General features: G+C 40.6%; 1 protein-coding gene across 31 annotated transcripts in view; it reads left to right on the top strand.

Moving 5' to 3' along the window:
* The window catches only part of SRGAP1 (SLIT-ROBO Rho GTPase activating protein 1), a 291,940-nt gene that overhangs the window by 142,384 nt on the left and 122,931 nt on the right, over positions 1 to 26,625 (top strand). For 29 of the 31 annotated variants that reach the window (XR_014081883.1, XR_014081886.1, XR_014081884.1 and 26 more), the window contains exon 3: positions 3,129 to 3,291. Coding sequence is in view for 17 of the 31 variants with exons in the window: in XM_081588879.1 (XP_081445005.1) it covers positions 3,129 to 3,291 (163 nt within the window). In the remaining 14 variants the exon portion in view is untranslated. Of the gene's footprint in view, positions 1 to 3,128; positions 3,292 to 21,852; positions 22,657 to 26,625 lie in introns of those variants that run through there. The other 2 variants (XR_014081895.1, XM_081588891.1) reach the window with 1 other exon arrangement.

Raw genomic sequence — 26,625 nt, 5'->3', positions numbered from 1 at the left:
TTATGTGTTCTGTACTCGGGAATCACTTGTGAACTGAAAACATGCGTGGGCGCATGCACTTTAATCTGATCCCTGAGTGCATCAGCTGCCATTTTTTTCTTTCTCCTGGTTAGTTCACTAGTTTTCTTTAAAAGGTACATAGCTTGGAATTTTCTTTAAGTTTATTATTGACTATGGGACTGCAGATAAAATAATAAGTCTACAGAAAGGCCAAACCAGATTTGGGGGACAAAAACCAAAGACAAGCTTTAAGAAAGAGTCAAACAGACCTGGCTTGAATAGTAGCTCTGCTGTGTGACCTTGGTCAGGACCGTCAGTATTTCTGAGCCTTGGTTTCCTAACTTATAAAATGAGATTTTGTGACCATCAAATGAGAAACATGACAAATCCTTGATGCGACTGAGAGCTGACATTGGATACATGTTCAATATTCCTTCTCCTCACGAAACAAATGTTACATCTTTGGCGCTGTTACTTTACCAGTCATTTAAGCAAGGCCAAGGAGTCTAGCTCTTACTCAGTTTTGGGATGCTTGTCCTGTAGGATAATCCTTGGCCTGAACTGACTGCTGCATGGTGGAAATACCAAGGCTCAGATCAGCCTCCCTGGACTCAAAGACTTTCTCCGATACTAGAGTCAGATACATGGTGCCTTGCTAAAGCTTAAGTTCCCTCATTGATAGAGGGGATCTATCTAAATATCTCTGCCTCAAATTGTTGAATTAAGTAGTTGATGTGTGTAGGTTTTAAGCCAACTAGATAAAAATCACTAACTTTATATAGTGTAGTGTTAGCTGCTCAGTTGTGTTCGACTCTTTGCGACCCCATGGACTATAGCCCGTGAGGCTCCTCTGTCCATGGAATTCTCCAGGCAAGAATACTGGAGTGGGTAGCCATTCCCTTCTCTAGGGTATCTTCCCTACCCAGGGATCAAACTCAGGTCTCCTGCTCTGCAGGCAGATTCTTTACCATCTGAGCCATCAGGAAGATCCCAACTTTATATAGCACTTGCTATGAATCTAAGGGGAGAAGGCAATGGCACCCCACTCCAGTACTCTTGACTGGAAAAATCCCATGGGTGGAGGAGTCTGGTAGGCTGCAGACCCATGGGGTCGCTAGGAGTCGGACACGACTGAGCGACTTCACTTTCACTTTTCCCTTTCATGCACTGGAGAAGGAAATGGCAACCCACTCCAGTATTCTTGCCTGGAGAATCCCAGGGATGGCGGAGCCTGGTGGGCTGCCGTCTATGGGGTCGCACAGAGTCGGACACGACTGAAGCGACTTAGCAGCAGCAGCAGCAGCAGCAGCATGAACCTAAGGCATTCTTGTAAACATTAAAATATATATATTAACTCAAAAATCCTCATAATCTTATAAAATTTGTACTGCTACTTTACCCATTTTATAAATGAAGCAACAGAAGCACAGAGAAGTTTAAATAACTTGGCCAAGATCTCCTAGCTAGTACGTAATGATTGCAATTTGAGTGGAGACAGTATAGATCCATATTCCATGAACTTGACCTGTGTACTCAGTAGGTGCTCAGTAAATGAAAACTTAGCTGCCTCCGTTGTTATTGTTGTTGTCAATACTGTTATTACTTACTACTAGGACAATAAAGAATGTTTATTCAGTGAATGAAAAAACATGTATTTAATGCTGAACATGGGCAGGGCCGTGAGGATACAAAAAAAGTATGCCACATTCTCAAAGAATGTATGGTTTACTTCAGCATAAAGAATATATAGATAAGTTAATGTAAGGTAGCATTTACCTTTTGGGCTGGGTGGTAGAGAATGTCAGTACAAAGAATTCAGTATTCTGCCATGGAACCACTGCCCCATGCCCAATGGCTTTGAAAGGAAAAGAAGGTTCTCTGGGTTGGGGCGTAATTCTTATTACACCAGCTAGGAGGATGGAAGTCTTCTCTTGTGGGTATAAGTGCTAGGACCCTAGATCATGGGTTTCTACCCTTATACCCATTCCTACTTCCTCCTTCTTCTAAAGAGAGTTTTGACTTGATGCACTCTTAAATCCTGACTCTGAGGGACTTAAGGACTGAAAGACCTGATTTAATCATTTCTTTTCTAATTTAGTTAATATTTAGAATCATAAATCATCATGACTGGTAGGGGGATAACATGCCTTGGAAAATTGCACTAGTGTCTCTAAGTTAGGATAAACATTCTGTTCCATTTTGCCATTTTAGAGTTAGTTTTGTTTTGTTTTTAATATAATTTTTTTAAAAATTTTGGCCATGCCACACATCATGTAGGATCTTAGTTCCCTGACCAGGGATCAAGCCCACAGTCCCTGCTTTGGAAATGCAGAATCTTAACCACTGGACAGTCAGGGAAATTCCAATAGTTAGATTTTTTTTAAGTCAAAAGCAAAAAACAAACATCATATATATATTTTTTAAAGTGGTGATGTCTCTATTAGGCATTGCTTTTCTTTGGAGTTTTTTTGTAAGATTTTTTGCAAGTTGCCTTTTGTGGTTTATATTCACTTTTCACTTTATTATCTAGAATAAAACAAGGAAATAGCTTAATGAGCTTAAAAAGGACATGTGACAAGTCATAAGCCAGTGAACCTCTTGGTTCTATTCATGAATCTTAAGACAATGCTATAAAGTTCTGCTTCCCAGGGACACTTTTTGGGAGGCTAGAGGTTAAGTATTAGGGGATTAGTAAATCATCCTCACATTTATGTCCCATGAAAAGTATACCTAGCCAGATCTCTTCCAGCAGCACACTGGACATTCAAAGCAGGCTTTGTGTTCAGTGGCAAACCACAGTCTGTCTGTGAGATAGAGTCAATAGATTTTTATGTAAACACAACCTGCTTTCTTCAATGAGGTGATTAAAGCTGAAGGCCTGCCTGAGTACTGTGTGTGTGTTCGGGTCCTGTGCCCTTGTCAGGAGTGTAGCTTTTGACTGGTGTTCTTGGTCCAAGTATTTTTTTCCAAGCCCAGTGCTATGGAGTGTCTTGCTAAGAGCTATGCCCAGAGGAGAAGAAACAAGAGCTTCCCATGTATTGCGGCTCCTGGTTTTTCCTCAGTGACTTCCCTCAGCTGTTTGGAGCAGCTTTGAACTTGATGCTAATTCTCTTTTCTTCACTTCTTAGGAAAGACCAGAACTTGTTGTCTCCGGTGAACTGCTGGTATTTGCTCCTGAACCAAGTGAGGCGAGAAAGCAAAGACCACGCCACCTTGAGTGACATCTATCTGAACAATGTGATTATGCGGTTCATGCAGATAAGTGAGGATTCCACCAGGATGTTTAAAAAGGTATCTTCCATCCATCCCACCAGAGTGTGCTTCCCTATACCCACTGAGCCCGTAACCGAGACTGGGAAGGGTCTGGTGCCTTAAATACTTAGTGGTACTCAGTAAAGATTAGGTTCAAAAAATAAATAAGCAAACATATTTTGGGCTTCCCTGGTGGCTCAGACGGTAAAGAATCTGCCTTCAGTGCGAGAGACCTGGCTTCGATCCCTGGATTGGGAAGATCCCCTGGAGGAGGACATGGCAACCCACTCCAGTATTCTTGCCTGGAGAAGTCCATGGACAGAGGAGCCTGGAGGGCTGCAGTCCATGGGGTCGCAAAGGGTCAAACATGACTGAGTGACTAACACACACACACACACACACACACACACACACATCAGATATTTTAAAGACACAGAATAAAAAGTTGAGCAGGCACACTCGTAGAGTTGTAAAGCACTGAATCTGTGACCTGAAGGATGTGAGCAGGATTTTGAAATGAGATGTACTTACAAATTGCACCTCTGTCCTTAGGAATAGACTTCCTGAGGTTATAAAAAAAACAGACCAGAGAGGAAAAGCCTTAACTGTGTTTTAGGCTCACACATGATCAGAGACTTGTGAAGAAGAAGATAACCAGATGTGGCGCTCTCTTGGGAAAATGTTATCACGGTTTTTCTTACTCCCACCAGACTAGCAATGGAGGCAGTGAGAGACTGACAAGAAAAAAAATTCCACAGGGCACGGAAATTCATTCCCTTACATGCCAGAGAGGTTCCTCCTTCCCAAATCCACTTTAAAAAAAAAGGAGCTGGGTTTTTTAAGACTTATCATTGTTACCCGTCTCAGCCAACTCTCAGCAGTTTGTTGTTGTTTAGACATCTTTGTTGAGAACAGTAACAAAATTGGACCATTTCCTGTGTAGAGAAGGCAGCTACTTGCCCAATAAAACTGGCTTTCAGTTTTTATGTTTATAGGACAGTGATTCTCCCCCACATCCTGAGCGTCATACTTGGGGTGTTTGGTGTCTGTACTAATATCTGTACCTCTATTCAATAAGTCTTAGTTTCAGAAAGTGGGGGGGGGAGCACCTTGTAGATTAAAAGTATATTTATGTCTCAAAGGGACAACCATATAGCACTGTGCAGGCCAGCTGGGAAACTTCTTAGTCATGTTTGATGTCTCCACATTAGATTTGATTCCCAACCTAGAACTGAAACTTAGCAAACTTGAAGTTGTCGTTTGCTCTGTTAAATAGAGGGAAGCATATTTCGAACAAAGGAGAAATTTTTTTTTAATTTGGAAGTAAGAGCATATTAAGAAAACAGAAATATCTTGTGTATCTTAAAACAGAGATTTAAAAAAATAGTTTAGACTGACCTAGGAAAGCGAAGTAATTTTCTCAGATGTCAGTCCTTTCTGCTAAGTCTTCATTTGGTTCAGTGGGCTTTTCGGATCTTATCGCCTATGAGTGGGAAATGGTGTCAGGTCTTGGAAAGGCTACTTCAGTAAAGGAAAACTAGTCCTCATGCTCAAGGAGGTCGTAGTTTATCCAAATTTGTATGATGCTATGTAATGCTTCCAAGTCACGGGGATGCTGGCAACCTTTCAGTCCGGGCCTCTGGGACAAGCAACTCAGCTGAGTTCATTTATTCATCCATTCAACAAAGCATCTTTAAATGCCAGGCTGGGAAGCAGAGTTAAAAGACATCCCTGCCTGCACAGAATCACTTAAAAAAATTAACAGTCACCACGATTAGGGAACATACAACCTGCTCTAGAAACTTGAAGGATGGAGATCTTAACCTTACTCTGTGTGTGTGTGTGTGTGTGCGTGCGCACGCACGCGTGCGCTTGCACACATGTGCTCAATTGTGTCCTACTATTTGCAACCCCATGGAATACAGCCGGCCAGGCTCCTCTGTCCATGGAATTCTCCAGGCAAAAATACCGAAGTAGGTTGCCATTCCCTTCTCGAGGGGATCTTCCCAACCCAGGGGTCGAACCCACAACTCTTGCATCTCCAAGATTGCAGGAGGATTCTTTACCACTGAGTCACCTGAGAATCCCTAACCTTCCTGAGGGGCCAGGAAGTTCTTCACAGTGGAGGAAACACCTACAGACAAACCAGTAGGAGAAGGAGATGATCATCAAGCAGACGAGGACAATGAACTGTTCCAGGGAAAGCAGAAGCATGACATGTTCAGGAAGAGGAAAGAGTCTGGTGTGAGTTTGGTGAGAGATTGTATGGGAGTGAGTGATGGAGTGTGAGGCTAGAAAGGACGTCGTGCGTGCTAAGTCGTTTCTATCGCATCCGACTCTTTGTGACTCTATGGACCATAGCCCGCCAGGCTCCTGTCCATGGATTCTCCAGGCAAGAATACTGAAGTGGGTTGCCCTGCCCTCCTCCGGGGGATCTTCCTGACCCAGGGATTGAATCCAGGTCTCTTACATTTCTCACATTGGCAGGCACGTTCTTTACCACTCGCTACACTTTACATGTCTTGCTAAGCTATAAGGATTTGTGTTTTGTAAATCAAAGTCATTTCCTTCTCCAGGGAATCTTCCCGACCCAGGGATCGAACCTGGATCCTCCTGCATTGTAGGCCGATGCTTTACTGTCTGAGCCACCAGAGAAGCCAAATCAAAGTCAAGGGCTTCTTAAAGTTGATGGAAACTTAGAGCTGAGAGTCAAATGGATTTGGGCTTGAATCCCAACCTTTGTGCTTTTGTGATCTTAGGAGATGATTCAAGAAAGCGCACTCCTCTATCTCCAGGAGTGGGGAAGGCTGGGGACTGGCAGAAGGGGAAGGTGAGCCAATGGGTGCTCAGAGGTTGGGATGGCCCTTTGGAGTTTGTCACTAAGGAGGCCTTACATTTGTTTTGCAGACATTACATTTGAGCTGCCCTTGGGGAGGGGCTAAGTAATCTTGAGGGTGAGGCCCCTCCCACTGCTGGAGGGTAATTCCCAACAGATTCCAAGAGCGAGATCATCTGTGAGTTTCATCAGCCAGCAGCCAATATTCCTAGTAGCTGGGGAAATACAGCTCTTGAGAGAGAGCCTGAGGAATGTACGGTAAACACACACACACACACAATCCCTGCTTTTTGCTGCCTAGAAGTCCTCTTCTTATCCAGATTTTCTGGGACTCATTCTCCTTAGAAGCTGCCTATTTATAGCAGACTCCTGGTTGCTTCAGCATTTAGTAGAGTGAACAGTCTTCTCACCTCTATTGCCGATCAGCTGGAAAGTTAACCTAAGACCCATATCTGTCAAGTCTAGAGAACTTCATTTCCCTTTAGGTTAAAAACCAAGGCTAGTATTTTCTGCTTTTTTAAAATTGCCAAGCCATCTCCTTCTCCAGCTCTTCTATTACTATGGTTCCAGAAGCATACTTTTTTGTCAGAATAGAAGGAAGTGATCAGAACCAGTCTGAAATAACCTTTAGAACTTCTGTGAAGTCCTTAGCATAATGCTTGTTCTTCTTTCAGGGGATTTTGCGACTTCCTCATTTTTCAAAAATAACCCCACATCTATATGGAGATCCAGATAGATGCTAAGTGCTTGACAGATGCAACCTCTTACACAGCTGTATTGTTGATCAGAATAACATACTGATTAATTTCTAAGGCTCTAACATCAGATATTTTGGGTGTGAATGTTGATTTTATCTCTCTTGTTATCTGTGTGGACCTGGAAGTGTTGGTAAACCTCTTAAGTCTCAGTTTCTACCTCTAGTCACTTATTTCAGATACTTGTATGGAAAACTCATGACTTTTGCATGGAAAGCTACTTACCCCAGTGTCTGAATTTAATAGTAATACAGTCTAACTAATTTTTAGCTGTTATCTTTGTTATTATCTTTATTGTGAACACTTATTCCCTACACCTTCACTAATTGTGTAATGTGAGCTTACACCAGACATTATCCTAAATGTGTCCTCATTTTAAAAAGACTATGTAACACAACTGTGATGACCACGTCCAGATCATCACATGTTATTTGTGTATCACTTTTTATCAAGTTCCAAAACATATTTCTAAGTAGACTGGGAAATGCTCCAATATCCTTGCTTGTTGCCGAATTAAAATTTTGGTCCTTGCATTTCAACAGTTACTGGGAAGTTAGGGATAACCCAGTGAATACCTGTGTTGGAGAGCACCCCTGTGCCTCTCAAGCCCCCCACTGCTATTTCACTTGGGCAGTGTTTTTTTGTTTTTTTTTTTTAATATTTGTTTATTTGGCTGCATCAGGTCTTGGATCTTAGCTGTGGCAAACAGAAACTTTTGTTGCAGCATTCAGACCCTAGAGCAGTTGGTGGGGGGGAGGGGTTAATTAGTTGTGGTGCTGGGGATTAGTTGCCCTGAAGCCTGACCGGTCCTCACTTCTTTCCTGAAGAACAAGGAATAGTGAGGTGCCTCCTGCCCTGTGCTCCAACCCTGCGCTCCAACCCTGCCTCCTGGAGGGATGAGATTCTGCTGCCTTCTTTCCATTACTCATGACTGAAGAGTGGTCAGCATCTGGGTTGGTGCTGCAGCCAGAAAATGTGCAGTTTGTATGCTACACATAAAAATGTAATTAATGTCAACAATTCACCATTGTGATAGCAAAGACCACAGCTAACGTGCAGTAATCACTTTATTTATGCACTTTATCACATGATCTTCTTTATCAACACTAAGAATGTTTAACAGAAGTGTGTAGTTTAGAAGGGAGCACCAGAAAGTGGTAGCATTTGAGGACTTCCCTAGTGGTCCCATGGGCTTCCCTCATAGCTCAGTTGGTAAAGAATCTGCCTGCAGTGCCGGAGACCCAGGTTTGATCCCTGGGTCGGGAAGATCCCCTGGAGAAGGAAATGGCAACCCAGTCCAGTATTCTTGCGTGGAGAATCCCATGGACAGAGGAGCCTGGGGGGCTACAGTCCATGGGGTCTCAAGAGTTGGACACGACTTAGCAACTAACCACCACCAGCGCTGGTGGTCCAGTGGTTAAGACTCTGTGCTTCCCGTGCAGGGGGCCTGAGTTCGATCCCTGGTTGGGGAACCAAGATCTCACATGCCATGTGGCCAAAAAACTTTAAAAGGTAGCATTCAAATGTCTTAAATTATCTGTGAAAGTGTTAGCTACTCAATTGTGTCTGACTCTGTGATCCCATGGACAGTAGCCCATCAGGCTCCTCTGTCTGTGGGATTTCCCAGGCAAGAACACTGGAGTGGGTTGCCATTTCCTTCTCCAGAGGATTCTCCCAACCCAGGGATCAAACCCAGGTCTTTTGCATTGCAGGCAGATTCTTCACTGTCTGAGCCATCAAGGAAGCCTATCGTTTCCCCATGGATTGTTTTCAAGTTATTAATGTTTTTATCCTTATTTTGCATAGATATGTATACTGGTATAATTTATTTTGTTTCTTCACTGATGGTAATGACATAAAGTACTCTAGCTACCACTTTACTGAATTTTCACTCTGTGCCCAGCACTGTGCCCTGCATTTTCCACACATTAACTCATGTGCCCTCACAGTTGCCCAGTGAACAGGGATTATAAGTCACATTTCAGGGATGAGGGAGCAAACGGCTCAGCTATAACTTGCAGAGCCTGGCTCGCTCACGTGTTTTCTTGTCTTTGCCTGTGGGTTTTAGATAGTTCATAGTTACTGTAACTTTGTTGGTGTTTTTCAGTGGTCATTGGAGATGTTATAGAATGCACAGGTTAGAAACTTCTGAGAATTGGGACACTGTGGTTCCTGGCCCTGTTCATTTCTAATGAAAATCCTGAAGAAGATAGTTCTGGATGAGGCAGCAAAATCTGTCAGTCATCCAAGTTATAGACAGAGGTTCAAAGCAGCAGAGACTGGCTGCAAGCCACTGAGAATTACCTCACTTTGGCCTAAATGCCTTAGATTATCAGATTGAGACTCAGGAATGAAATTAACCCATTTTTGGTATCATTGATTTTGTGGCATAATCTGAAAGGAAGAGGAGAGTACTAGTAAGATTTGGAAATTTCTAGTCATTTTAAAATTATGATCAAGCCAATCCTATTCTTAGTAGAAAGAATTTATATTTATGTTTTCTTAGTAGAAAGAAAATCCTATTCTATTTAAACACCTTAGTAGAAAGACATTTCATGTGGGGAGGTGGGAATAGTGTTTTCAATTAGACTTATTTAAAATAAGTTAATAGTCACACAGATGCTTTAAGTTAATAAATGTTACTAATCTAGTACAGATCTCTTAAGGCTCTAACCTTGTTTTGAAGAAAAAGATCATCAGTTTAAAAAAATCTGAAAACTGCAAATCTATATATAAACGAGTCTTATTTCTGTTTGAATGTAAAAATATATACTCATTGTAGAAATTTAGAAAACACCAAAAGATGTAAAACTGGAAATAAAAGCTACCCATATTCCTGACTGTACCTTTTCTGTATTCATATGTGTACTAGACATGTGTACTAGACAAACATATGCATATTAATATATATGTATTTTACAAAATCGAAATTTCATTGCAGATAGCCTGGGAACATGCTCTTTTCGTGGAAATATTGTGAGCATTTCCTAAGTCTGGAAGAAATCTTTTTTTCTTTCACTGTTAATTTTATTTATTTATCACGCTGGGTCTTCGTTACTGCACATGGGCTTTCTCTAGTTGAGGCCAGTGGGGCTACTCTCTTGTTGCAGAGGAGGCAGACTCAGTAGTTGTGGGTACAGGCATAGTTGCTCCACAGCATGTTAGATCGTCTTGGGCAAGGGTTCAAACCCGTGTCCTCTGCATTGACAGCAGATTCTTAACCACTGGACCACCAGAGAAGCCCTGAGTGTAATCTTTTAAAACAGGATACTTGGTGCCTGCATAATGTTTCACTGTCAGTACGACCATGTTCTTTTCCTGTTGTTGGACATTTAAATCTTTCGCACATTTTTGATATTTTTCTTATACTACTGAAGCAGAATTATTAGGTCAGAGAGTGGCATTAGAATTTCATGCTTTGGATGAAATTCTTACTTTTTGCCTTTCTAGAGTGAAGATGGTCATGGCTGTGATTTACTGAGGAGTAATCTAGCCTCTGCAAAATAAATTGACTATGTTATTAGCAGAGAACTACCAGTGTGATTTAGCATGCTATTGCAGCAGTGGTAAATAATATAACAAGAGGAACGTTTTCAAAGCATTTCAGTGCAGTGTAGCAGAAGAATTAAATGGTATTCTGGTGGCCTCAGGGGACAGCTTAATTATTGATGACGCCTGGATAAATAAGTGAGTTTAGTTCAGGCTAACACTACTAGCTGGTTCTCTGGAGTTTTACCAGCTCTACAGTTAGCTCATTTTTCTAGAAATAAATCAAAATCAAGCTATGGTTTCTTACAGTGATACACTTTTCCGAAATATTTTAGAAACTTTTTAATTTGTATTTATAAATTGCTTAACAGGATAGCTGGCACATATTAAGTGCTTAATAAGTGGCAGTTGTTAGTGCTGCTGTTCCTGCATTTATATTGTTGCCTTTTATTACCTAGTGACAACAGGACATATATGATTTTTCTAATATTTTTAATTGGAGTATAATTGCTTTACAATGTTGTTAATTTCTGCTGTACAACAATATGAATCAGCTATATGTGTACATATCTCCCCTAAGACATATGTGATTGACCTAGCCATAAATTTAGCAGGTGAGTTATTATATAAGAGCATTCACCATCAATTTACAAGCTTTATTAAAGACTTTTTTTGTCCACACCACGTGGCATGCGGGAACTTAGTTCCCTGACCAGCCCCCTGCAGAGGAAGCAGTCTTAACCACTGGACTGCCAGGGAAGTCCCCGTTAAAGACTTCTAAATAGAACATTAAGCAGATGTTATGTGTCTGTCTCCTTGGAAAGTGATATAATCTTAAAAAACCCGAGGTCAGATAAATTGTACATTTTGTCACACAGCATGATATAGTAGTTGAACCCATAATTACATTGAGAATAGTTTTCAAAAAGCACTTGAAACTTATTTATGGTTAAAAAAAAGAAATCTGGAAGTGTATTATTTTAAATGGGTATCTCTAAGTTACTTTTATTTTCTTCTGTTTGCTTGCCCATAATTTCTGATTTTTGTACAGTGAACATATTATGTAAGACCCAAAGCAAACAAACATTTGCTGTAAACTAAAGACTTAAAGAAACTTGGCCCCAAGTACACCAGTGTTTACCACAGAGGAATGGGGAGCAATATCCAGTAACTAATTCAGACCTGATGCTATTTGTTAACGGAGAATTAGCTTATTCTCTAGGTACACATGAAAACTGTGCTTTGACTATACAGTGTTAGGATGCTTAAAATGAAAAGACATGAAGTCAGGGACCAACTGAGCAAGATGGCAGCATGCCCCAGGGCTGCAGCCTCCTTACCTGAGAAGATCTCTTTGCAATGACTAATGAAATGTATAATAGGAAAGAGTGGCACACTCCTTTTACCTTCAAGCAGATCCCATTACTCTGCTCACTCTATTGACCCCCACCTAACTCTAAATAGAAGGCTGTACCCGCACTTCCCTTCCCTAACTGTATTTTTCTCTCTAGCACTTACCCCTTTTTGACATGTTACGTATTTGCTTATTGTTTGTTCACTTTCTGTCTCGCCTCGATTTAAATGTAAGTTTCTGAGAGAAAAGAACCTCGTACTTTTCACTGAAACAGTGACTAGCACATAGTAGTTACTCTGTAAATATTTATTGAATGAATAAATAATCAACACTTAACCTCTGTATTAGAAGCCAGAGATGATTGTCATCCACATGTCAGAAATTTCAAGGCATTTCAGCAAGACCCAGTATTGACAGGGCTGTATTTTCGTAACACTATCACATGCTGTCTACTTCCTAAGACAGAGAAATTAGAGGAGAAATGAGTCATAGAAAGTTCGTGGCATGATGGAATAGCTAAACCTCCAGCTTTCTGAGCTGAGGACTGAAAAGGGGTGTCAAAAGAACCAAAAAGTACTAGGGAAATTACAGAGAAAGTGTAGATTTAAAAAGCTATCTCATGAAAGTCTTTATGAACTCCTGTGCTTGCGCTGACTTGCACCCGCTCGGGTCTGATATTCAGCAGTATACCTACTAAAGACTTTGGGAACTGAGCTAAGGGATGGAGCACTGCCTGGACTCCAGACTCGCCACTGGATAGTGCATGTGCAGGTCAATCCAAATAGTGCTACAAAGGGGTTAGAACAGATACTGAAACCACAACCCATAGAAGGCTGATGAGGATTTGCACCCTGAATTCAACTAGGTTGATTTCCTGATAAGGCAAAAATATTAACATTCTACATGTGGTTTAAATAAGACCAAGTCTCATAACATAATATTCAAAATATCCAGAGTACAATCCAAATTACTCAGCATACAAAGAACCAGGAAAACCTCAACTAGCAGGGGAAAAGACAATAAATGGCCGATTCTGGATGACACAAATGGTGGAATTATCTAACAAAGACTTTTAGAGCAACCATGATAAAAATGTTCTGAAAAGTGAGAGCAAATACTGTTGAAATGAATGGAAAGATAATGTCTCAGCAGGAAAAAAATAATAATAATAATAGAAATAACCAAATTGAAATTTTAGAATTGAAAAATACAATTTTTCAGTCACTAAGTTGTTTCCAACTCTGCAAACCCATGGACTGCAACATGCCAGGCTTCCCTGTCCTTCACTGTCTCTCAGAGTTTACTCAAACTCATCTCCATTGATTTGGTGATGCCATCCAACCATCTCATTCTCTGTCACCCTCTTCTTGTCCAGCCCTCGATATTCCCCAGCATGGGGGGTCTTTTCCAATGAGTTGGCTCTTTGCATCAAGTGGCCAGAGTATTGGAGCTTTAGCTTCAGCATCAGTCCTTCCAGTAATATTCAGGGTTGATTTCCTTTAGGATTGACTCATTTTGATCTTGCTGTAATCAAAACTAAAAACTCACTAGATGGGTTTCAATAGAAGAATAAGGGTAACAGAGGAGAGAGATTAGTTTCTGTTAATCTTGAAGATAGGTTAGTAGAAACTATCAAATTTGAACAACAAAGAGAAAAAAAGATTGGGAAAAAAATAATCAGTGCCTCTGGGAGCTTTGGGACAACACCAAAAGGTCTGATAATTCATTTCAGTAGAGTCTGAAAGAGAGGAGAAAGAGAGTAGGTAGAAAAAATATTTCAAAAAATAATTGCAGGAAAGCTTCTCAAATTTGGCAAATGAGATAAACCTACCCATTCAAGAAGCCAGCAAAACCCAAGCTAGCTGAATCCAAAGAAGTCCATACCTGCATACATCATAATCAAGAAAAAGCTAACCAAAAAAAATATTGAAAGCAACCTGAGAAAAACAACACATTACTGATGGAAGAACAATTGGATGACTGTGGGTTTCTCTACCTGCTAAACGCCAGTAGCACCTTATTGGTTGTGACAACCAAAAATACCTTCAGAGGTTACCACATGTCCCCTGGGGGGGAAATCAAGAACCATTAATCCAACTTGAGTTTTCATTTTTCCAAACATTGTTTAAAAGAAATTTTCCAGTTTGGTTTGCTTTTCAATTACCTGATTTATAACTCTTGATTAAATTAGCAAATATGGAGTAGGGTAAAGTCTCTTATCTCTCATCAAGAGAATTTTGAAAAAAGAATAAATATATGTATAATAGTAATGTATATTATATATATATATACACACACACACATATATACATATTCAGTGCCAGTTTATTTGTTGTTACTGTTGTTTAGTCACTAAGTCATGTCCAACTCTTTTGTGAGCCCATAGACTGTAGTCCACCAGGCTCCTCTGTCCATGAGATTTCCCAGGCAAGAACACTGGAGTGGGTTGCCATTTCCTTCTCCAGGGGATCTTCCCAACTCAGGGATCGAACCCACATCTCCTCCATTGGCAGGTGAGTTCATTACCACTGAGCTACCAAGGAAGCCCACCAGTTTATTCAGGTTCAGTTATTCATAAAAGATCAGCACTTAAGCAAGTTTGTTTTCAAAGAGCCTTAGACACTGAACCCGTTCTCCTCATCCAAGAAGGAGATTACATTCTTAACAGAACTGATGAGCGGGAGACAAAAAAGAACTGATAAGGAGAGACCTTTTCCCACAATATTTCAAGGTGTCTGCAGTTGAGATCAACAAAGTCTGAAGCAACCTGAGAACAGTATTATGGTTGCTAGCTAAGGTTTCTTACCATTTGAAGACTGTTTAATTTCACACGGTGGGATTCTAAAAGATTTCCAGCAGCTGCAAGAAATGCCATATTGGGGGATGCAGCATATATAGCAAATATTTGGGTTAAGGAACACTTGTGATACCTTGAATGATAGCAACCCAAAATATGCAGTTACAAAGAGGCTCACAGATTGATTTCAGTACCTTTTAAATCTCATAGGGAAAAAAAAAAAGCTTTTCTCATTATTAGAGAAGCAATTACATAGAAACAAGCAGAAATTTTACCAACAAAATACTTTGTCAGATCAACCTAGAAAAAAATAAAACAAAAGTTGACACTGGATATGTGAACTATATAAATTGAGAAAATCCCATAATATTCAGTAACTGATAGTGAATAAATACAAGTATCACTGTCACTTTTTAAACTTTGGTAGTGTCCAGTGGAACACAGAACCATAATTGTCTAATGCATTGACTTGAATAAACATTCCCATTAAAATTTCATTTCTTGGGCTTCCCTGATAGCTCAATTGGTAAAGAATACACCTGCAATGCAGAAGATGCCAGTTCAATTCCTGGGTCGGAAAGATCCCCTGGAGAAGGGATAGGCTACCCACTCCAGTATTCTTGGGCTTCCCTTGTGGCTCAGCTGGTAGAGTCCGCCTGCAATGTGGGAGACCTGGGTTCGATCCCTGGGTTGGGAAGATCCCCTGGAGAAGGGATAGGCTGCCCACTCCAGTGTTCTGGCCTAGAGAATCCCATGGACTACAATTGTCATTGTAGGCCACCTCTTTTTGACCTAAACCTAAAGCTCGTATCAGTTACACAGCTGGCTGGGGTTAGGAGTGTAGCCTGTAACATGGCAAAGTGTACATAGTGGGGTAACAGCTATCTGAGCTCTAGAAATGGCGGGTGGGGGTGAGGACTGCAGGCATGCAAGAATTTTGATTCCAATGTGAGGAGTTGGTATGTTGTTGTCATCTAAGCAACTAGGGGGTTTCCCCGCTTGCTTAACAGTGAAGAATCTGCCTGAAATGCAGGAGCTGCAGGAGAGGCAGGTTTGATCCCTGAGTCAGGAAGATCCCCTGGGAGAGGGCATGGCAACCCGCTCCAGTATTCTTGCCTGAAGAATCCTGTGGACTGAAAGAGCCTGGCAGGCTACAATCCATAGGGTCGCAAAGAGTCAGACACAAATGAAGTAACTGAGCATACATGTATACACATCTAAGCAACTAAGGAAGCAAAGAGAGATTTTGCATCAGGGTGTGACATCATCAGTTTTGTTTTTGGAGAGCAGTGTAAGGAGTAAATTGAAATGAGAAAAAAAAAACAGTCTTGGGGAAACTAGTTAGCAAGCTGGTGCATTAATAATGTGGGTGATGGTTTTTGCTCGGTCATGAGTTATGGCCAGAGAGTATTTCCATACTTACAATGATATTGTCTTGTAAAAGTTCTCATTCATGTAGATCCTGAATGAATCAAATGGCTTTTTGTGGTTGTTTTATGAAAGGTCTGATGGAAATTTAAAACCAGGACATTGTTATTCAGTCCATCCTAATCAGATTTTAAGGCTTCTACTCCTTTAACTGATGGCTCTTTAGCCTGTTGGGGGGGGGGAGTCGGAAATCTAACCATGCTTCCAAGATTCTTGGGCTTACGTTAACTATGCAAATGTGGGTTTGGACCATCTCTACAAAACAGCGTGATTGCAAGCAATGCAGGTCACTGAGAGGTGTATGTTGTCTCCTAATCCTCCCAAGATCTTAGCTTCCAGCCCTTGAAGTGTTATAAAGAAAGTGTCCTTAATACTACTAGCTGCAAGATGATGAACAACTATCGCAGTTGTTGTTGTTGTTCAGTCACTCAGGCATGTCTGACTCTTTGCGACCTCATGGACTGCAGCACACCAGGCTTACCTGTCCTTCACCATCTCCCAGAGTTTGCTCAAACTCACGTCCATTGAGTCGGTGATGCCATCCAACCATCTTGTCCTTTGTTGTCCCCTTCTTCTCCTGCCCTCAATCTTTCCCAGCATCAGGGTCTTTTCCAATGTGTTGGCTCCTTACGTCACGTGCCCAAAGTATTGGAGCTTTAGCATTAGTACTTCCAATGAATATTCAGGGTTGATTTCCTTTAGGACTGACTTGTTTGACCTCCTTGCTGTCCAAGGGACTCTCAAGAGTCTTCTCCAACACCACAGTTCAAAAGCATCAATTCTTCGGCACTCAGCCTTCTTTATGGTCCGATTCTAACATCCATACATGACTACTGGAAAAACCATAGCTTTGACTAGACAGACCTATGTCGAAAAAGTAGTGCCTCTGTTTCTTAATACGCTGTCTAGGTTTGTCATAGTTTTTCTTCCAAGGAGCAAGCGTCTTTTAATTTCATGGATACAGCCACCATCTGCAGTGATTTTGGAGCCCAAAATAATTAAGTCTGCCACTATTTCCACTGGTTCCCCATCTATTCGCCATGAAGTGATGGGACCAGATGCCATGATCTTAGTTTTCTGAATGTTGAGTTTTAAGCCAGCTTTTTCACTCTCATCTTTCACTTTCTGCCATAAGGGTGGTGTCATCTGCATATCTGAGGTTATTGATATTTCTCCCAGCAATCTTGATTCCAGCTTGTGCTTCATCCAGTCCAGCATTTCTCATGATGTACTCTGCATATAAGTTAAATAAGCAGGGTGACAATATACAGCCTTGACATACTCCTTTCCTGACTCCAGAACCAATATACAGCCTTGACATACTCCTTTCCTGACTCCAGAACCAGTCTGTTGTTTCATGTCCCGTTCTAACTGTTGCTCTTGGCCTGCATACAGATTTCTTGGGAGCAGATCAGGTGGTCTGGTATTCCCATCTCTTGAAGAATTTTCCACAGTTTATTGTGATTCACACAGTCAAAGGCTTTGGCATAGTCAATAAAGCAGAAGTAGATGTTTTTCTGGAACTGACTTTTTCAATGACGTTGGCAATTTGATCTCCGGTTCCTCTGCCTTTTCTAAATCCAGCTTGAACATCTGGAAGTTCACAGTTCACAAACTGTTGAAGCCTGAGTTAGGGAATTTTGGGCATTACTTTGCTAGCATGTGAGATGAGTGCAATTGGGCGGTAGTTTGAGCATTCTTTGGCATTGCCTTTCTTTGGGATTGGAATGAAAACTGACCTTTTCCAGTCCTGTGGCCACTGCTGAGTTTTCCCAATTTGCTGGCATATTGAGTGCAGCACTTTCACAACATCATCTTTTAGTATTTGAAATAGCTCAACTGGAATTCCATCAACTCCACTAGCTTTGTTCGTAGTGATGCTTCCTAAGGCCCACTTGACTTTGCATTCCAGGATGTCTGGCTCTAGGTGAGTGATCACACCATCATGCTTATCTGGGTCGTGAAGTTCTCTTTTGTATAGTTCTTCTGTGTATTCTTGCCACCTCTTCTTAATATCTTCTGCTTCTGTTAGCTCCATACCATTTCTGTCCTTTATGGAGCCCATCTTTGCATGAAAAGTTCCCTTGGTATTTTGAATTTTCTTGAAGAGATCTCTAGTCTTTCCCATTCTATTGTTTTCCTCTATTTCTTTGCATTGATCGCTGAGGAATTCTTTCTTATCTCTCATTGCTATTCTTTGGAATTCTGCATTCAAATGGGTGTATCTTTCCTTTTCTCCTCTGCCTTTTCCTTCTCTTCTTTTCTCAGCTATTTGTAAGGGCTCCTCAGACAACCATTTTGCCATTTTGCATTTCTTTTTCTTGGGGATGATCTTATTCCCTGTCTCTTGTACATTGTCATGAACCTCCATCCATAGTTCTTCAGGCACTCTGTCTATCAGATCTAATCCTTTGAATCTATTTGTCACTTCCACTGTATAATCGTAAGGGATTTGATTTAGGTCATACCTGAATGGTCTAGTGGTTTTCCCTACTTTCTTCAATTTAAGTCTGAATTTGGCAATGAGGAGTTCATGAAATGAGCCACAGTCAGCTCCCTGTCTTGTTTTTGCTGAGTGTGTAGAGCTTCTCCATCTTTGGCTGCAAAGAATATAATCAATCTGATTTCAGTATTGACCGCCTGGTGATATCCATGTGTAGTCTTCTCTTGTGTTGTTGGAAGAGGATTTTTGCCATGACCAGTGCATTCTCTTGGCAAAACTCTGTTAGCCTTTGCCTTGCTTCATTCTGTACTCCTAGGCCAAATTTGCCTGTTACTGTAGGTATTTCTTGACTTCCTACTTTTGCATTCCAGTCCCCTATAATGAAAAGGACATCTTTTTTGAGTGTTTTAGAAGGTCTTGTAGGTCTTCATAGAACCGTTCAACTTCAGCTTCTTCAGCATTACTGGTCAGGGCATAGATTTGGATTACTGTGATATTGAATGGTTTGCCTTGAAAACAAACAGAGATCATTCTGTCATTTTTGAGATTGCATCCAAGTACTGCATTTTGGACTCTCTTGTTGACTATGATGGCTACTCCATTTCTTCTAAGGGATTCTTGCCCACAGTAGCAGATATAATGGTCCTCTGAGTTAAATTCATCCATTCCAGTCCATTTTAGTTGCTGATTCCTAGAATGTCGATGTTCCCTCTTGCCATCTCCTGTTTGACCACTTCCAATTTACCTTGATTCATGGACCTAACATTCCAGGTTCCTATGCAATATTGCTCTTTACAGCATCAGACTTTACTTCCATCACCTGTCACATTCACAACTGGGTGTTGTTTTTGCTTTGGCTCTGTCTCTTCATTCTTTCTGGAGTTATATCTCCACTTACCTCCAGTAGCGTATTTGGCACCTACTGATCGAGGAGTTCATCTTTCAGTGTCCTATCTTTTTGCCTTTTCATACTGTTCATGGGGTTCTCAAGGCAAGAATACTGAAGTGGTTTGCCATTGCCTTCTCCATTGGACCACATTTTGTCAGAACTCGTTTTGTCAGAACTCTCCACCATGACCCGTCCATCTTGGGTGGCCCTACACAGCATGGCTCATAGTTTCATTGAGTTAGACAAGGCTGTGGTCCATGTGTTCAGACTGGTTAGTTTTCTGTGATTGTGGTTTTCCGTCTGCCCTCTGATCGAGAAGGATAAGAGGCTTATGGAATAATAAAACTGAACTATTACGTTTTTGTAAAGTTCAGCATATTGAAAAGTGGTCTGGAAATATATCCCTGATATTTTTTACTTAATTATTACAGTCTCGACCAGAGTTCATGACACATTCTGATTTTAGTTAGCTCGGCTTATTTACATCAGCTCTTGAGAGTTTGCGCTTGAATGATTCTTCATTTAGTGACACTAAAGTGCTGTTTCAAGTGTATCACCATTTTGAGTGGAGAAGTATTTCTAGCATGAAACATTGTGCTTCTTGAAGAGTTAAAGTCATACAAGCTGAACATGAAAATAATTATTTCGTTTACCTTATTTCCTGTAGGATTTAAAATTTCAGTCTTGAGTTACTGCTTAATCTGTCCAAGTACTCTTTATACCTGAGCGGTTATGCGTGACACTGTGTACCTGACTTTGCACCTTTGCCTGCTCACAGACAATGCCTCATTTGCCAGCAATTACATCAGTTAACATTCTAGGAGATAACCCAGATAGTTCCTTTAAGGTTAAGTTTTGTCTTGTTTTTAAATTAAGCTCTGGTTCCCCTATAACTGGGCTTCCCTGGTAGCTCAGATGGTAAAGAATCTGCCTGCAATGCAGAAAACCTGGGTTCGACTCCTGGGTTGGGAAGATCCCCCGGAGAAGGGAATGGTAACCCACTCCAGTATTCTTGACTGGACAATTCTATGGACAGAGGAGCCTGGCGGTTTACAGTCCATGGGATCGCAAAGAGTTGGACACGACTGAGCAACTAACACTTTCCCCTATATCTACTATTGCTTTTCCTAATTTTCCCACATTTTCTCTTGGCATGGAATTTTATCTAAAAGAATGTTGATTATTTTTCTTTTTGGAAATGAAGTAGATTGTGAGGCTGATTCCATGTAGTGATATTTAGTTGTCATTTTAACAAGTACAAAGTGATGTCCCTTGACAGATAAAAAGGAAATGTGCAAAAATGCTATTAATATGATCCAGAAGTTTGCTTCAGGCCATTAAGCCCAACCCAACTTTTTCCATTAGGCATTTTGGAGAATGCTGTTGCTGCTGTCTTCAGAGTTTGCAAGAATTAAGAGAATCTATTATTATAAGAACACATGAACATGAGCTTTTGGAAATTTAAAAGCACACACACTGTGGAAGTATGGCCTGACCCTTTTAACCAGAGTTCACATCTAAAACTCACCAAGCGTAAGACACTAAAATCATAGGCAACCCTCTTATTAAATATTTAATCTGGTTTTTCTCCTTCTCTCTCAGGCTCACTCTGACTCAGCATAAGGTTAGGATTTCTTGACTTGTCATCACAATAGATTTACTTTATAAAATAACTCCATGAGAGGCCAGAGGCCCTTTGAATTGGTCATTTAATACAACCACATAGATTACTTGATTGATTGCTCAATGTACTCAATTATGGTTGTTTTAATTATGTTCTTCTGCCCTCCTTTCTCTCCTTTCTGGGAGGTTGCAGGGATCAAGCCTGCAGTTCTCTAGGAATAGCGATCTGGCCAGGGTCCACCCAGTGTAGCACTTATCACAGAGCTCCATATAGGAAGCTTTGGGCCCATCTACCTCCTCCACGAGACTGTGAACTCTGGAGGGCGGAAGCCATGCTTGCTCAGCTCTGGGTCCCATTCATTCATCAAAAGTTTATCAAGCACCTACAGTGTGCCAGGCACCAGAGCAGTCCCTAGGAATCCCTGCTTTCAAAAAAACCCCCTCTGTTTATGAAGAAAAGTAGAAACATGATGAGTGTAGTAATAATAGGTGGCATCAGTTTAATGCTTACTGGATGCTGGGTTTTGTGTCAGGTGTTTAATATGGACCATCACGAGGTCTTCGCTGGAAGTCCAGTGGTTGAGACTTCACCTTTCCGTTCGGGGGGTACAGGGTCGATCCCTGGTTGGAGAGCTGAGATCCCACATCCTTCTCGGCCAAAAACCCAAAACATAGAAGCGATATTGTAACAAATGAAAACTTTAAAAAAATAGTCCACATCAAAAAACTTTAATAAAATAAAATAAGAACCATCCAAATAAAACCCCGTGATGTAGAGACTATTGGCATCTCTGTTTTGTCATTGAGGAAACAAAAAATTAACTTATGCACAGACAAGAGTTTGAAAACAGGCGTTCAGTTTTATAGTTTGAACATTTAACCACTAAATCATGCAGCATATAAGTGATGATGAATGAATGTATTATAAAATCACAGAGAAGGGAGGGTCTAGTTTCTTTATTTGAAGGACATGGTAAAGTTACAGTAAAGTCTTCACAGAGTAGTCACATGTAGGACTGTAGCAGGCCAGAGAAGGAAGGGGAGTTCAGGCAGTGGGGACAGCATGGGAAAAGCAGAGATGTGAAAGCAGGACCTGGGAATGAGCAGTTAAACGGGTTGAAGGATGTGGTTTGAGATTTGTGGAAGGAAAGGTAGACTGGTTTGACAGGGCAAGTTTTGAGTGATTTAAGAAATTGGAACTCCATCCTGAAAATATTACAACAAGCATTTGATGGGTTTTAATCAGAGGAAGGACATAGTTAGATCTTTATCTTACAAAGAAATTCTAATGACATACAGAAAAACAGATCAGTCAGAATAGATGGGATTGGTAGCTTCTCTTTCAAAAGAGATGATACAGGTCTTGGATAAACCCCAGACTCTGACATGAGTGACCCTATTGTCCTGAAGCATTATAAGTTCATTATAACCCTTTTAGAAAGTACTTTTCCAATATGAATTGAGGGTCTTAATTTCACATCTGGGAATTCATATTAAAGAAACAACATAAAATGCAAGAATGCCTTCAGAACAGCTTTCATGATAGTAGTTCAGAGTGCTTAAAATATATTGGTGAAGTTAAATGAATAAGTAAGGAATTGAATGGTGGAAAATAGTGGAAATGATGGAAACCATAATAGAAAAATGGTTAACATACCTTCACTGGCTAGTTATAAATCAAAAATCGGAGAAAGCAATGGCAACCCACTCCAGTACTCTTGCTGGGAAATCCCAAAGACGGAGGAGCCTGGTAGGCTGCAGTCCATGGGGTCACGAAGAGTCGGATATGAGTGAGTGACTTCACTTTCACTTTTCCCTTTCATGTGTTGGAGAAGGAAATGGCAACCCACTCCAGTGTTCTTGCCTGGAGAATCCCAGGGACAGGGGAGCCTGGTGGGCTGCCGTCTATGGGGTCACACAGAGTCAGACATGACTGAAGCAACTTAGCAGCAGCAGCAGCATAAATCAAAAATATTGTTCACAAAATTATGTAAGCACATAGAAAAATATTTGATAACTGAAAAAAAGCAGAGTAAAATACTTTATTACTATAGAATGATTATAACTGAAACCTATGTTTAGATAAACAAACTTGAAGGAAATACACTGATCAAATTATAATGGTGGTGAAAGTAAAAATCACTCAGTCGTGCCTTTGCGACCCCATGGACTGAAGCCCACCAGGCTTCTCTATCCATGGGATTCTCCAGGCAAGCATACTGGAGTTGGTTGCCATTCCCTTTTCCAGGGGATCTTCCCAGCTCAGGGATCAAACCCAGGTGTCCTGCATTGCAGGCAGATTCTTTACCATCTGAGCCATTTTATCCTTTTGTTCTCTATTTTTCCAGTGTTCTTCAGTATACTTAATTTGTTTTTATAACGGAAAAAGGTAGACACTTTTGGGACTGTACCTTTTGGACTAAAGTTTGAGTGACAATAAATAGGAAACAACTAAAAATTGACTTAGTATTCAAGTCGGGTTTTAGACATTGGAGACATTTAATAAATGTCAACTGAATGAAAGATCTAATCAGTTTCCTATCCCTTTTGGTTAGAATCTTAGAATCCTATTGCAATGCATTAGAAGTTTTACCATCATCTGAACTTGCATAGGCCCACAGAATGGGGGAAAAAACTCTGCTTTTCTAACTTCATACCTGAAGCAGTTGGAGAGAACTCACCTTCCCCATGCAAAAGTAATCACTCAGTCTCAAATAACATAGAAAAAACTTTGTTTCAAACATATATCATTTCATAAAGTTATTTTTTTCTCTTGTACAAAGGGAACATTGATTGCTTTCCTGAATACTCATATCATTTTTCTTACCTAGCAGCTCTTGGTCAAGGGTCTGTTCTCTCAGTTTTCAAATTTCTAGTGAAATAGAATCCAGAGGTGTACTTAACCTATTGAATTTTGATGGACTTTGATAATCCAGATACTTTCTAATTAAAGGACTTCAGTGCATTAGTTGAGTAGATCAGCATACTGTGTGCCACAGCAGATGTGTTTGGTTTAAGATTGCTTCTTTTGGGGTCCAGAGTCACATTTAGAAGAAACGCTCCCTTTTCTCTGTTACTGTAATAAATTGAAGACATGTTTAAAGTTGAGGGAGGGGAGAACATGAAGTGATCTTTTCTTTGTTGTTGTGTCATGAAAGAAGAGAATGGCAACCCACTCCATATTCTTGCTTGGAATATTCCATGGACAGAGGAGCCTGGAGGGCTACAGTCCATGAGTTCACAGAGTTGGACACAACTGAGTGACTTTCACTTTTTTACATGCCATAAAAACAGGGACCAAGCCCCCAGCACTCAGACTCAGTCTTGATATTGTCCAGCCAAGTGTCTGTGAACAAAAGGGTGTGCAAATTCATGTTTCACTCTTTAGTCACATGGTCTAGGGTTTCAGCACACAGCCCAATTCTTTAACCATCTCTGCAAGCAAAGGGAGTGGTGGTAGGGAGAAATGGTTAATTTCGAGGTTACTGATTATACCATGAGGGGTTTAAATTGTCATTCAAAGCAAACAAATAGGTGGAAACTTTGGTGATGTGTTGTGAGGGTAGCCAGGGGGTCTTCCTACCTGAAAATAATTTCCCACCAACTTTTCACAAAATTTAAAGTTCACACTGGAGCCTGGCCCTATGAGGGCCTCTTTCATGAGTCGTATATATCTTATCGCATTGGCTTATCCATTTCTTAGTGGATGTTTGATTAATTCATCTGATACCAGTAGTAATAGGACCCCCATGAAAATGGAACATAGGTAAGTTCAGTGAACACATATGGCAAGGGTACATGGAGGTAAGAAGGGTTCAGGGGCTAGAGCACAGTGTTTGAGGCCCTTCTGAATCAGGGGTCACTTAGATGGATCTAAAGGCCAGGCCAAGGGGGTGGAGTGGGGCAGGGGACATCAAATTCATTTCAGCCAGGATCTGCCAAGCACTTTCTACGTGGAAGTCAATGGAATAAGTATCCACAGAGACCAAAAAGAAGGAAAAATACAACGTGGACTTTTCACTCAAGGGAGTTGGCATTACAGTGTTTAGGAAAGAATTAAATAATTAAACACTTATGGGGTGTTTACTGTGTGATAGGTACCATTCTGAGTGCAATGTCTGTGTCATCTGATTGATGCTGTGATCAAGCCTATGACATAGGTACAAAGACTGCATTCCTTTAATAGGTTTGGAAACTGAGGCACAAGGGATTTCAAAGCCTTTCAGATTTTGGTCCCAGCATTGACTCCCGAGTCCTTGCTTTTAAGCATTATTCTATACTGCCTCCCAGATAAATTTTTTTTTAATTTCAGGGCCTCTGAGCAAAGGTAAACAAAGAAAAATGTGACAGTATGTGTATAATGCCAAATTTCTTCTACCTTGTTACCTGAAATCTTGTAAAATATGAAATATGCAAAGAATCTTTTTGCTTGTCCGAAGATACTTGACTTGGATACCTGACTTCTGATCCTAAATTTTCTTGGCTTGGGGTTAATTGGACCTAAGGGATTTTTTCTGCTATTGTTCTAAAGCCTTAGCCAAGAAATATTTTCTTTTCAAACTTGCTACCTGAAATATAGGCAGTCGAGCAGAGTTACTTGGTGGCCTTTGATCCCATTAGAGAGTTCTGAATTGGTAGCTCAGATCCTTAAAGGAAATGTGATATTAAAATAACACCAAACTGAGGTCATAGGAGATTGCAGTGTAACATATATTGCAGTGTAACATATACAGTCAGAATAGCCAGGATTTAGGGCAAATAAAATGAGTTTCAGTTGGCTTCATTTGCTCACTTTGTGCCTTTCCTTTCACTCTTCAGTGATTCTTAACCCACCTCTTCACATAGCAGGAGCACAACAAAACACAAAATCTCTTAACTCCTGTGTAGGGATTTTAAAACTCTCAGAGTCTGATAAACAGCAGCATCCTTATCACTCCAGGAAAACCCGAGACAAATGCTGCTACTGAATTGGAATTTCTCAAAGTTCAACCTCTACTCTCATGTCATCTTCTCGCAGTATTTTATGTTCACGAATTTTTGCTTCATCATATTTAGCCTTCCCTAAGGGAGGCCTATCCCAATGACCTTGTGTTTGCAGACGGACTGTGTTTCATCTAGGTCCTATTATTTTATTAAAGGTGGTCTGCAGGTCCTTGTTTTCTGCCTTAGGAGTGACCGGCCTTCAGCAAAGGTAGTAACTACTTCAGCAGTTACACAAACAGTATTTCAACGTACAGATTCTTTTAGCAAGTGTTGATTGGGAGCTTTTTGTGTGCTGAAGCAGAACCTGGCCTAGGGTCTCCTTAAATTCCATACCCTCATCACCTCACTTGCCTCACCTAGTTCTGGCCTTGAGCCCACGCACTGTGCAGGACACCAGGATCACAGAACTGCTCAAGATATGGCCTTTTATCATATCTGGCAGTCTGTTGGAGACACATCAATCAACCTTGGATATTGTTGTTATTATCTCAAACCGTAGATTAAAACAATGCTACACATTTTTTTTTTTTCATTCTCTGTAGCTGACTAAAGGAGCTCAAAACAAGAAAAGTAATTTGAATATATGGTTTCCTTTAAAGTAGCTTACAGATTTTCCTGAAAAAAAAATAATCAAAATACTTCTCTGTGAAACTCTCAGAATTAACCTAGGGAAAAATATCTTTAATGCTGTCATTGACCAACTGAGTGAAAGAGTAAAACTCTCTTTTTTGTCTTAATGAAACGATAACAATAATAAATGCAGAGGCAAAACATAT

Source organism: Giraffa tippelskirchi, chromosome 4 (genome assembly GCF_054371585.1).
Source record: "Giraffa tippelskirchi isolate mGirTip1 chromosome 4, T2T-mGirTip1v1.2.pri, whole genome shotgun sequence".
Lineage (NCBI taxonomy): Eukaryota > Metazoa > Chordata > Mammalia > Artiodactyla > Giraffidae > Giraffa > Giraffa tippelskirchi.
The sequence above is the reverse complement of the archived record's forward strand: the minus strand, read 5'-3'. Positions and strand labels throughout refer to the sequence as shown.